The sequence below is a fragment of the Typha angustifolia genome, chromosome 5 (assembly GCF_048772165.1).
Source record: "Typha angustifolia cultivar Huaian chromosome 5, ASM4877216v1, whole genome shotgun sequence".
Lineage (NCBI taxonomy): Eukaryota > Viridiplantae > Streptophyta > Magnoliopsida > Poales > Typhaceae > Typha > Typha angustifolia.
In genome coordinates this window covers 2,784,420-2,797,574 of record NC_133243.1, presented here as the reverse complement: position 1 = coordinate 2,797,574, position 13,155 = coordinate 2,784,420, and the positions used below count along the sequence as shown (strand labels likewise).

The following is a 13,155-nucleotide window of genomic DNA, read 5'->3' as shown; positions in this document are numbered from 1 at the left end:
ACGTTACATAATTTACATACACCCGAACATATTCAAGTATAATTAATTAGATCTATTCACCATAATATATAATTGGAAAATATACATTTCATAAAGGCAATTTTTGGTTACTGATACAGAATAACCATCCTCGTATGAGTTGTCAATTGGATAAATCTGTGTTCAAACCTATCAGCACCGGTTACCATTAAGAGCGATTGTAATTAATAAAAAAAAAATGAACAAAAACATCTTTTTTCCCTATCACCAGCTCTATTAAGGACAACTGCTTTTATTAGCACATTCCCGAATATGATCAAGGTGTTGCGCAGAAAATCCAAAAAGAGGATGAGATCCTAGACAGCTATATCCAGCAGTTCACTACATGACGTCCATTTCAAATCCATAAAAAGCTGTGATTAAATACTGACTATCATTTAGAGACCAAATACATTAAAATACAATTTCTCTTATACAAATAATAAATTCACAAACTTTGAAGTAAATATAACAAATATTATTAGGTATGGGCCATGCCTAGTTTAAGGAATAAAAGCATAACAAGCTGTTATTGAATGAAAATATAACATCTGATTTCTTTGTTAAGTGGCAAAATGTGAAAGTTAGTACTATAGATGTGAATGAAGAGAACTTCCAAGAGGAAATCGGCAGGCTTGCATTCCTTGAAGACTACTAAAAATTGATTGCAAAAAGATCCGAAAAGTTTCTAGCCTTTCTAGAGATCGTGAGGCAATAATAATGTGCTATCAATTATCTGGTTGTTGCATATGAAGGATAACGAGGAACCTATTAACTGGCCAAGTTTAAACCTTATCATCAATTTCTTCTTGATCTGACAGCATCCTGTGCTTCTGGGATTTGTCACTGGGGATTACATAACTTCGGCGTTCTTTTCCTCCTGGCTTTGATGATGCATTTCCATACCAGATCATACCTACTACTGCCAAGATCATTCCGAGGACTACATGAAGATTGAGGCCCTCTTTCCCAAAAAGGAAAAACCCCAGAATTAACACAAGAATGGTCTTCATATGACCAAGAACTTGAAAGGAAACCGCTGTGAATCTTCCAATACAGATGAACTGGCTAAGATTGGTTCCTACTGCAATGGTGCATGATAATACCATGAAGAACTGGAAAAAAAAGGTAAGAGAGATGAAAAAGAGTAAGGGAATTAGAACTTTTGCATCTTTGAAAGGATACAGCACCAAATGCATGCATCATCAAGAAATAGTAGCCTTGCATGATTTAGGAACACAACATATGCCAAAAGAAAGCATGATAAGAATGAAATTGCAGATTCATAAAACAGATTGACGAAAACATTAGAGGACTTACCACTGCCACTACATTGTACTCAAAAGCATCCACTCTATTGTTGGTCAGCAAAAAATCCACAAAAGGCCCTAGTATCAACAAGGATGCTGCCTGGGCAGGAGCAGTGTGACCCAACAGATTGAATGATCCAATCGAGTACTTTCTTTGAAGGTAATGAACATACTGCAGAAGTTAAGCCAATCAAATACTCATAATCGAGTTCAAAAAACTATAGATGTACATATATGGAAATGACTTAATCTATTAGCAAAAGAAACGACATAACTCAAAAACATTTGAAGTAGCATGTAGTTTACTAGGCAATGTGACAAGATAAATGATGTTCAACAGTGGTGCTTATGAAAATGTTTCCGATTATTTATTACTCACAAATAAATAAATAACCAGTGAACCTGTAGGAGAACCATAATTTCCCTGACTACTGAGTCATCAAATTCATACTTTAAACATGCACTTGTCGATGTAATTAAATGGACAATTTGAATGCACTAACTTGTGGAACACAAGACCCTTACGTTCATGATCATGACAAAATAAGAACCATTGAAGAGAAAAGAGAAAGTACAGCTACCAAAGTTCCAATTATAAGCAGAGTATTTTAGAAAGAAAAGCACATCCACTGCAGCAACATCTGGGCTAAGATCAATATACATCCAAGCTATGGTCAGACAGAACTCTACATACTTCACAATCAAAAATAGTATCCAGGTACATGAGACTGCCACTGATTCGGGTATACAATTTTACCAACAGGTGAAACTAGAAAGAGGTGGAATGACACTAAATGACATGCTCCTAGCCCCACATGACAGTCCATGGTAAACATTATCCTAGACAACCATCTATTATAAACACTTCAGCACCTCTCGACCTCTTCCACATGCATTTGACCTCTTGCTGTGTATACACACTAATGACATGCTCCTAGCCCCACATGACAGTCCATGGTAAACATTATCCTAGACAACCATCTATTATAAACATTTCAGCACCTCTCGACCTCTTCCACATGCATTTGACCTCTTGCTCTGTGTATACACACCCATAATCATACATTCTCATCAGCCAAACTTTTAGGCCCAACATTTAAATCACATTTTCCCATTACTTTCCATTCAATGATGCACATCACTTTCACCACATCAGCCAAACTTTTAGGCCCAACATTTAAATCACATTTTCCCATTACTTACCACTCAACAATGCACATCACTTCCACCAGCACTTTGTTCCTCCTCATGGGCAGATCAACCCAGCAACCATAAACTCTACCACCATTCCCCATCATGCTTGTCTTTTACCTACTCCATTCACGAGCCAATAAAATACACATGGCCAAACGAGATGTGCTGACACAAGCAGACTCATGCTGGATAAAACCCACTGTTCAGCTCTTGGATTATGTAATGTGACCTGACAATTGCCAAGATACATATATATATATATATGTATGTATGTATGTATATATATATATGGGAATTAAGTGTCTACAATCTACATCTTGCCAAATCATTTGAATTTTGAAATGTCCAACTTCCATAAGATCAAGCATGAAAAAGAATTTCTGCAAAAGCTACAGAATGAGGGCATGTGAAACACACCCGTACAGCAATACAAAACATCCTTGGCCTAACAAATTAGTAATAAAGAATGGGTAGAAAATAATGTGCAAATGTATAATACTGAAGTTTATTTTGACCCAAAGGACAAGAAAAATTCTAGCTAAGATAAGCCAAGAAAACAATTAATAATTCACAGTACATATTGTCATGGCATGAAGTGAGACGCCCTACTTCAAAAGGAGCAGCAGCTTAGTTCCCAATAGAACTATTTGAAAAATACAGAGGTCAGTCAAGACAGACATAGAGACCCCATGCACAAAAATAGCGTATGTAAGAAAAGGACAGAAATATTGAGTTAATGACAACATACTAACACACACACACTATCTGACAGGCCTAAAACTTACATATTGTTGTAAAGCAGTGCTCCAAACTGCTACTGTTGCGGCCATTAGTCCTTTACCATTCACACTGACATCAGTAACAGTACAAACTGCAACACCTACAAGAACCACCAGTATACTGAGCTTTGTGTCTCTTGAGTAACGAACCTTGTCGTATAGAACTTCTAAAAGGCACGATACAGGGATCATACACAGCTTTGCAATCTGAAAAGCAGAATTAAAGGTATTATAATCTAGATTTAATTAAGGCCCTTCCACACAAATAAAAACACATTATTCTAGGATTAACCTGATAGAATCCCACAGAGTTCCACATCAAGCTCACATTCATGCCAACAATTGATAAATTTGCAAAAAACACAAACTTTATTAGTTCTGACAGTGGTAAATGGGTTGGCTGGATATATCCTAGCCATCTTAGGACTAACGTCATTAGAGTTGTAGTAGCGAAGTGCAAGCCTGTCAATGTGGTAGCTGCAGCACATAACCATAGAACATGGAATCAGAATCATCATAGGGAGAAGAATCCATTTGTTAGAATATCAACATCCTACTAATCTACTATTCTTCTTATTAGATAAATCCAAATCTAATTTTATGAAAGAAGAGATGTTCAGATTTATGATCATTTATCAAAATATTACTTGTTCTCAAATTCTGCAGAACAATTCTATAAAACTGATAAAGCAAGTATAGAAGGATGAAATAAGAATATCTACAGCATTAAGGAGCTGGATTATCTTCCATAATGCATAAAGAACCAGAGTCAATTTAAGGCTTTGACAGATAACCTCACTGCAGTACAGAAAATAGTTAAAAATCAGTTCACAAGAGTACAAAGCTAGCATAAAGTACATGGCAGATATTGTACACTAAGTGTAACACAAATTCCAAGCCATGATTTTCCTGTAGTGATTAGTTCTTTTTATAATATTTCATATTAGTATTCTTGAGAGCAATGTGTACAAAGAATAGTGGCTGTGCTTTTTTTTTTCTTTTGAAGGTTTTCTCAAAAGAAAATAGATGATAGGCATGTGTGTATTTGATGTTTGATAGGGAGAGGTTTGTCAAGAATCTTCCAGCTGTCATATTGTAAGTCAGAAAACCTACTTCAAATGACTAGCTGGCCATCCAGCTCTCATGTCTGGTTAGGACTGTGAAATGCGCAATAAAGAACAACTTGATTTTCTTGGTTTAGTGGCGTGGATAGTGTAAGACACAACTGAGCATGCATGACGCAAGATGAGACATCCTTACTTCATTATTAGGATAATGGAAGTCACATAAAGTTTGACTGTAATGAATAAGATATCAGCTAATTCTTGACCAATCCTCACAGAGCATCATCTCCTAGTTTATAAAATTGTTATGCAGATTCTTTAAGACCCAAATATCTTCAGGTGCAGAAGGCTTGAGCCATTCAGTATTCAGAAAATGTTTACATGCCCATTTGGCGGCATTTGACTTGACTGTGTTCCTTCTCAAGGATTGTCATGCTGGCCACCAATCGGCACACATCATACTACCACATCCATACCCTATTGGTTTATGTCACTGAGGCATACAAAAGATATTCCCTATGCCACTAGGTACTGAGTTGAATTGAGCAAGATTAAGGAAAACTCAACCAAATTAAAATCATTAGTTAAATTTCACCAATAAATACAAAAGTGGCATTTTTTCACCAAATTTTTACTCAAATACCTATTTAAAAGGCTTTAGTTGCTTTGTTTTCGATCCAGCTCTATGCCAGAGAACAAAAGTGCACTCTTGTCAGAATTCAATCCAAACACCAAGCTTAGCATTAAGCTTTTTCTTAGAACTGAGATATCGAGGAGCTTCATGGTCAGTGTATAGCATGACTTCATACGGAAGCAAATAATGGTACCAATAACACAAAGCTAATAAACACATAGAATTCTTTGTCAACAGTGGAATACTTTTGTTTGACTTCATTTAATATAGATAACAAAATGATGTTCTCATCTAAGAATGCCATCTGTTCCCAATCCCAAAGGCGTCACATACCACCTTGAATGCCTTAGAAAAGTTGAGAAGGTGCATCATAGGGGCTTCTATCATCAAAGGGGCTTTTAAAGGACGCGGTGTTATGTGAAGGTGCATCGCATACCACCGCGTCCATTAGAAGTCACCATTCTGAGGCAGTCAGTAATTAGAGACATAATTGTGTTGAATTAGTAGATAAAACATTGATAAAAAGTATCAAGCCTATGAGAACTGCAAACCTCATGAATGTTTGGCACCTCAGGCCAATCAACAATTGCCTTGATATTTTGGGAATCAATGCAGACTCCTTCAGACAGTACCAGCAATCGTAAAAAAATGACTCGATCAACAAGGAATGAGCACTTTCCTATTGGCACAAAGGTTTGCAGTACGAAGAGGCAAACTAGTTGCAAATGATACAACATTCATGGTGCGAGTGCTTGAGCAAAGAATAAGTGAGGAAGTGCATGGTACACATGAGGAAGTGGATGACAAAACATCTTTGTCAGCCACATATCATATGTGAGTGTGGTTGGCGGCTTGGAGGGCATACCAAGAGAGGAGATTCAATGATTATGTTCGGGTGAGGATAGATTGTTTGTAAACTAAGATCTTCAACAAAGTGGTCAAGGATGATCAAATGATGAACAGTGAGATCTTCAACTATGATGCCAATTCGATGTAGAACAATATGCAATAAACAATAGTAACTAAACTCGTAGAATCAACCAACAAAAGAAATGTGAAGAATGTCTCAAAATAACAATCATCCTTTAGCAAAACATTCCAAGCCTTTACGTAGGCAATACTAAAAAGGAAGACAAATTAAAATATCCCCACCAAGAAAGACCAAAATACCCAATAAATAAAAAAAACATGAAAAGAAACTCTCTCATAATCTATCACCCAATCAAAATGTCATTGGGTGAATTGTCCTCCTGTGCCTTCTACTATATGTGTCTGATTGATGATCCAAAATTTGTGTTCGCACAACAATTTTACCTTCATGACACTTATATGCCTTTGCAATGACTTATATTCCTTTTTCTACACAAAATTGGATGTTTTATACACAATATCTAGGACTAAAAAGCCTTCATTTAACTATTAAAAGCTATTGTATGTTTTGAAAAGGAAAAAATATCTATTTTAAGGGATACTGTAGTTGTGCTTGCATGCCAACAAATGCCAAGGTGTGCCTATACTTGCTGCAGGAAAATGAGTTATATGGAGCAAAGGTTAGCATGCCTCATGCCACTAGCACAATATGTCTTGCTTCGATATTATCTCTTCCCTCAATTTAATTAAGGAGGGTTCCACTCAAGCATCTTCCATACTAGATCATCATTATGAAACATGAAACATTTATTACAAGGCAAGCCTTGCGTACTAGTTTTCATTTTCCATTGTTGTAGGTCTTAATTGTTTGGGCCTATTGTCAAGGCTTTTTATAAAAGAAAGGTAGGTGGAAAACTAAAAAAAAATATAGTTAACTTTCATCAATTGGATGAATAATAACCTAATATCTAGAATCAGCTAAAACTATGAGAAGAAGAAAATTGCGAGACCAAGTCACCAACTAAGAAAACTAGAGTCAAGTAAACTTGCATTTATGCCCAAGTAAGTGCTGGCCTATGGATATAAATATGTGACCGCCAAAGAATTTGTACAAGAATCTAAAGCTAAAGGGAGATGAATGAAAGAAAAAGAAAAAATTGAATAAGATTATTAGTGATTTTATCTACTATTGAGTTGGGAACTTATTCTTGCATGTAGTTATTACAATAGTTTTGTGCAACATTATATAATCTATAAATACTTGTGTGACAATATTGTAAAAGTGACTTGTAAAATATTTCAAGATTAAAAAACAACACAAGTATCAAGGGCATCAACTCGATCAATATCCGTTACCCATTTTTCTAGTAGGGAACAATGCCCTAATATGATTTAACAGAAAAAAGAGAAAGGACATGGAATGGCTCTATACAATGAGGGATATAAGAAATAGAAGTCAAGATAGGCAGCAAAAAGAAGAGGTGGAAGGCAGGAATGAAAAACCAGAGATGAAAAGTAAGAAAACGAAAAGGTTGAGAAAGAGCTTATGAGAATAGATGATGGGCCTATAGATGATAAAATATACCAATAAGGAAAAAGATAAAAAGGTACCTAGATAAAACCTCAACTAGAAAGCATACGGTATCTGTGAATCTCCTTTTTTGCCTCCAAGTACCCTTTCCATATTAACTTGGCTAGATATATAGAAAAGATAGAAGATAACTCATCAAGCCATGGGGGAGAGGAGATCAATCTCACCTACCTGTAGCGGAAAGAAGATTAACCCACTTGTCTTGTGAAGAAAAAAGAAAGCCCACCTAAATTGTGAGGGATAAAGATATCGTGCAATCCACCACAAAAGAGATAAGGGAGGAGGAGAAGATGGAAGAGAAGATAGAGAAGAAGGGGGAAAGGGATAAACATAGAATCCTACAAAAGAATGATAATTTTCAATTGTTCATTATCTTTCTCTTCATTATAGGAATTTTCATCACCTCTCTATATAGACTTATAGAAATAAGGAGATTACATCAAATCACAACTTGAACTTATCTGGATCTCTCCCAATCTAATTTATAACCAAATGGATTGTTTAAAATTAAAAATCAACCAAAACTTAAGAAAACTGATCTAAAAACAAAATATCAATTAAATCTCCTACATTTTAGGAGTTTAACCAAATATGACATTCTAAGAATAAATCTAAATTTTAGCACAAAAACAAAATACAACCAAAAATAAAAATAAAAGAAAATTCAATTCTCATCAATAGTGAGAAGGATTTACAGTTTTACACAATATAGTAATAACAAGTTTTGTTTTCTCCAGTGTTAATTATATAGTGGTTCAACTTTCCACTCATTTCCAATTCCAAGAAAGGGTAAACCTAAAGAACTTTCTCTGTTGTAATCTGTATCATGTGAAAATATAATTATTTTTCATTTATATAAAATAAGAAATCAACAAAAATGTACATCACACCAAAAAGAATGATACATCATGTAATAACAAAAATCTATAAATGGAGAAATATTACTGCAAATGTATAATTAAGAACTAAAAGTATCAGATTCTCAATGGGATCAAGTAAATTTCAATGCAGTTCCATGAAGAAACACTTAAAATATAAGAACCTTTTAAAACTAATACAGAGAAAATTGTGGATGCAATTTCTGCTGAATGACTACAATTCTGAAGTAATATAACCTTGCATGATGGATTAGATAGGGAAGCAGAAGGGTCAGGAAGCCTAATAAATAGCTTACCAAAACTAAAGCCATGTGTAGCCATTAAGGCCTTGTTCACCATGATGATTCCAACAGAAGTCACAACATTGAACATCCATGCACCAGCATCTGACGCTGCTTTCTTATCTATATTACTTGCTGGTGCCATTGTTTTCCACCTGCTATTTAATCCTCAACTATTCTACAGAATTCCACAATTCAGCTTCCAGATCATTGCAAATGCTCCTATATCAAAATTCACAATTAAAACTATGACCATGAAATGCCAATCCCCTAGAATACATAGTGCAGTGGGAACTGGGAACATGCACTAAACAAAATTATTATGGAAGTGCAAAGTAATCATGAAGATAAATGGCTTGAGAAACAATTGGGCCAGCAATAGATTAACAACATAAACCAAAGGTAGGAAGAAGCATATCAGTAATGATGCAAATTAGAAGAATATGACATATAAACCTTTAGGCATTTATATCACACAAATTATTAGGAGAATGATGCTGAACTTTATCGTTAGCTAAGTTAAGAGAGTCAGATAACTTGGGATAGGTAATATAAATACGACATCCTTGGGGCCATATGATGTCCTAGGGAGTGTGGACTCTTAGGATTACCAAGGTTAAAATATAAGAGAATTCATAGATATTTAACAGATTTTAAAGTCCTTTGGCTTATCTTTTCCCTCTTTTTGCCCAATTTCTCTTCTATAGCAACATTTAGCTATATTCCTACAAATGATCTTGTCCCATTAGTAATTCCATACAAGTTCGTTACTTGGTGGGAAGCTGTTGAAGTCTTTAATAGTGTCTTAAATATTGGTGATGCAGACATCAATGACATATTACACAAGCGCATGTATTAGTACAATTCCTCTTTTAGAAAATTAGTCTAAGTCAATTATTTTTATTATACATTTGCTATTTATGGTGTTTAGGGTTATATTTGCTTTTTCGCAATTGTTTAGGGTGTTATTTGCTTATTGTCATTTGTAAGGTCTATATATAGGCCAACTTTTTACTCAATCGAGGTTAATAAAGAAATAAATTTTTTTTTTGAGATCTCTAATGTGAGTTTTGGGTGTGAAACCCTAATTGAGGATGGAGGTGTGAAACCCCATTCCTAAAATCCTAACGATCCATTTGTTTCACATCAATTAGATTATTGGCTCGTGATGAAAAAAAATCAAATCAAATCACATTCACCCTATTGTAGTTCTTGTAAATCTAGCCTGAGGTCTCTAATCTTTTCTCATTTCCTTCCATGAGAAGTCTCTACCATATACCCTAATCAGCATGGAAGACAAAAGTCAACTTGATAACTCATCAACCCAAGATTAGATTGTAAAATTTCCACTATGATGTGAGGTTCAGATGAAAAGCAATTTCTAAATCTAGTATTGACAACTCTGAAGTGCAAGATCTGAACAGATAATCATCTACAATTGAAGGAAATTCGGTAGATAACTAAGCTGCTGATCAATTTGATAAAAGTTGGTGCAAAGATCTAGTTGTTTCTGAATTGAAAAAATATTGTAAATGAGAAAGGAAAAACAAATGAGACTTATAACATCTAAATATCTAATTTTCACTTTATAGACCTGTACAGAGTTTCAGGGAAAACATTCTTTGGACGTAACTCTCAAATTGTTGTACCATCTAAAGGCTGAAGAAATTGATTATTTGGCAGGATTGCCATCATGCCTAAATATAGAATAACAATTGTTCAAAGACGATGGCATGAATTTTCGGTTTTGGTTTCAGCTGCATTTAAATATGACGCATTTCACTTTTTAGTTTCCTTGTGCGAATTTCAGACTTCTTTTGATAAATAGTCTTCTTTATCTTATTTTTTAATGCATATTGCACAAGATGTAATAGCATGTAAGTAATGAGGTTGATTTGGTTAGGACAGGTTGGATTCAAGTCAAATCTATATCAGAATCTAAAACATACTTTAAAAAAAATTGTTCATAAGGTTGTTTCAGTTGGATATGAGAAAAAAAAAACGAAAGTTTCAAGGTTAGAGTCCAATCAGATATTGTGACAAACTAGATCTGGACCAATCTATTTGCAAGAAAATTCTGAAATTTTTATGAATGGTAGCCTCGTGAGTCTCAAATCTAACAGGTGAAGTAATTCCAAGATATGGGTGAAAAGATATGAGTTATATGATTGAAATTATGGAGAAGGATCAAAACTAGACAAAAGTAGAAATATTGACGTTGCAATAGTTGTTGACGGGTGGTGGACGGTTGTAAAATGGTGGGGGTTGGCTGTATGAGTGGGTGGCTAATAGAGGAAGATAGTGACTAGGCTTTGGAGGTAGAATTATGGTTTCTAGATTTGATCTACTCCTAAAAAAATAAACAGCTACGATTAAATGGTTAATTAAGATAAAAAAATTAACTTAAACTAATATCCATTCCCTAATGATAAATAAATCATGACCACTCGTACTTATAGGAGTAGAGTCGTAGTGGGTCGGATCCAACTTGGCCTACTAGGCATATATACACGAATTATCTGCTTTAATTCAAATCTAATAATAAACAAAAAATAACTAACTAGACTCAACCTAACTGACTTGACTATCATGGTCAGATAAATAGGAACAAAACTTTTAAATGAAACTTCAAACCATGTCTAAGACTATCAAATTTCATCAACAGCTCTAAATAGCTTCCAAGATTTGAACAAGGAGTAGCATTACAATTAGAAGGGAATTGACTAGATTGTCTATAGCCATTATGATTAACTTTGATCAAATTAAGGTAGCTGTGCATTTAACTGTAGCATGTGTAATCAACTACTGACTAGTGTAGTGCGAGAACCTATTGTTGGCCAGTCGACAGAGGAAGGACACATGTTTCTAATCAAATAATGATACAGTGAAAGTAGATTCAGTGACCCTCAATTTTGGCACTAATCAAATAATTAACTTTATCTTGGGTTCTAAATAAAATTCTCATGCAATGCCATGTGGTAATGTAAGATTTCAATATGAAATTCGTAACTACTATGATATTCACCTTTGTGCTGCAATCATCACAACTTGGAAAGAGAAATCAATTAAAAGTCCTGGTTTAAGTATCTTCTGCATATATCAATAAGGAGAAAACAGATCGAATAGTGCTCAACTCATGTCTAATTCCATATTTCTATTCCAAATGTGGATTCAGATATGGATATTAGACGGATAGCAAAATTTTAAATCATATCCTATGGATACAAATCGATTCTTAAACGGATATAAACGGATACAGATCGATTAATGGATATGGATCGGATCATAAATGAATTATGAAATTTCTTTTCAACACAATTAACACAAAATACTATTAGGAATTTCTAGGGCTGCAAAGGTGGTTGCTCTTATTGATATTGGGTATTAATTTGTAGGTAAAATAAAGCTCATACGAAAGGACTGCAGTGGCTCTTATAGGGCTGCAGCAGAATTCTTGCAGCAGGACAGATCATCATTGACATGACAAAGAGGCCAGGTAGGGTTTTAGATCTTCAAATCTGAATGGATTCAGATCTCAAACAATTTAATGACAAATCAATCTAGATTAACTTCTGCAGTAATAGGATTTAAAGCCAAAGTTGGGCTTGGAATGGGATTGTTTTTCAGACACAATGGCAGCAGTAGCAAAACAGCAAAGAAGAACAAATAGGAGAAAAAGAGAAAAGGAGAAAGGAGAACTAATAAGTAGGTGGAGAAAGGTATATCAATCTCACTCTAGCTAGCATGAATCACACCGTAGGTTATGTTTTATATCAATTGATGGTCCACGCAATGGCGGCGAAGCTTGGTGACGGCGGAGAGGCTATGGCGGCGGATCTTGGTGACGGACCTCGAGGAGATAGGAGCCGGAACTTGAAGACGGCGAGCTCGAGGAGGGAGGATGGGAAGCTTGGTGATGGCAGAGAGGTGATGGCGGTGGAGGACGAGATGAAGACGGCAACGATAGGGTGGTGTGTTGCGTGGGATTTCGATGGTGGCTGGCTAGAGATTGCGTTTCGACAAGAGCAAGGAGGTGGAGAGAGAGGAAAGGTGAGGGTAGAGTTTGGGTTAACGGGTCCGATTTAGGATTTTTAGCGGATAGGATATATATAATATAAGTATATTATTTAAAATTTATAAAGGCAAACAGATATAGGGTTATTTGCACCGAAAACCCACCTAGTTTTCAATTTGATAGCCCAAGGTCATTTTCGATCTTCCTTGCACTTAAGGCTTTTTTTTATACTTTTCTTCCAACTTTGCCCTTCTTGTACTTAAGTATTGCATTAAATGTTGTAGAGTAAATAGAGAAATTAATATTTTTTACGTTAAGTTGATTGACTGGTCGTTGTAGGAACGGATTGAGCTACTTCTTCCTCTTCTTCTTCTTCTAATTTGTGCATTTGGAAACTTATCTTTATTATATTCATAAAAATGGAATATCTATCTGACCGTAATGTGAGAGTTTTGTTTCACTATAATAGTGTTATTATTTTGGACGATAAGAAGAGATTTTTATACTATGAGGGCGGTTGT

General features: G+C 35.1%; 1 protein-coding gene across 2 annotated transcripts; it reads right to left on the bottom strand.

Annotated features, from left to right (window-relative positions):
• Nucleotides 1-432: 432 nt before the first annotated feature.
• On the bottom strand, nt 433-12,687 carry LOC140760084 (UDP-rhamnose/UDP-galactose transporter 6-like). Of its 2 annotated transcripts, none has more exons than XM_073096888.1 (6): nt 12,354-12,687; nt 8,635-8,841; nt 3,594-3,778; nt 3,308-3,508; nt 1,339-1,500; nt 433-1,133 (listed from the first exon to the last, which is right to left on the bottom strand). In XM_073096888.1, the coding sequence occupies exons 2-6, from the start codon at nt 8,762-8,764 to the stop codon at nt 804-806; spliced, it is 1,008 nt and encodes a 335-aa protein (XP_072952989.1). In that variant the 5' UTR covers nt 8,765-8,841; nt 12,354-12,687; the 3' UTR covers nt 433-803. The 2 variants fall into 2 exon arrangements, with proteins under 2 accessions (XP_072952989.1, XP_072952991.1); XM_073096890.1 differs by lacking the exon at nt 12,354-12,687 and adding an exon at nt 11,645-12,326.
• Nucleotides 12,688-13,155: the final 468 nt, after the last annotated feature.

Excerpts from the sequence above, each read along its gene's own strand:
- LOC140760084 (XM_073096888.1), bottom strand. The coding sequence starts at position 8,764 with ATGGCACCAGCAAGTAATATAGATAAGAAAGCAGCGTCAGATGCTGGT. Across the intron at positions 3,779-8,634 it reads TACACATGGCTTTAGTTTTG|CTACCACATTGACAGGCTTG; the intron begins GTAAGCTATTTA and ends TATGTGCTGCAG. Across the intron at positions 1,501-3,307 it reads GCACTGCTTTACAACAATAT|TATGTTCATTACCTTCAAAG; the intron begins GTAAGTTTTAGG and ends TAACTTCTGCAG.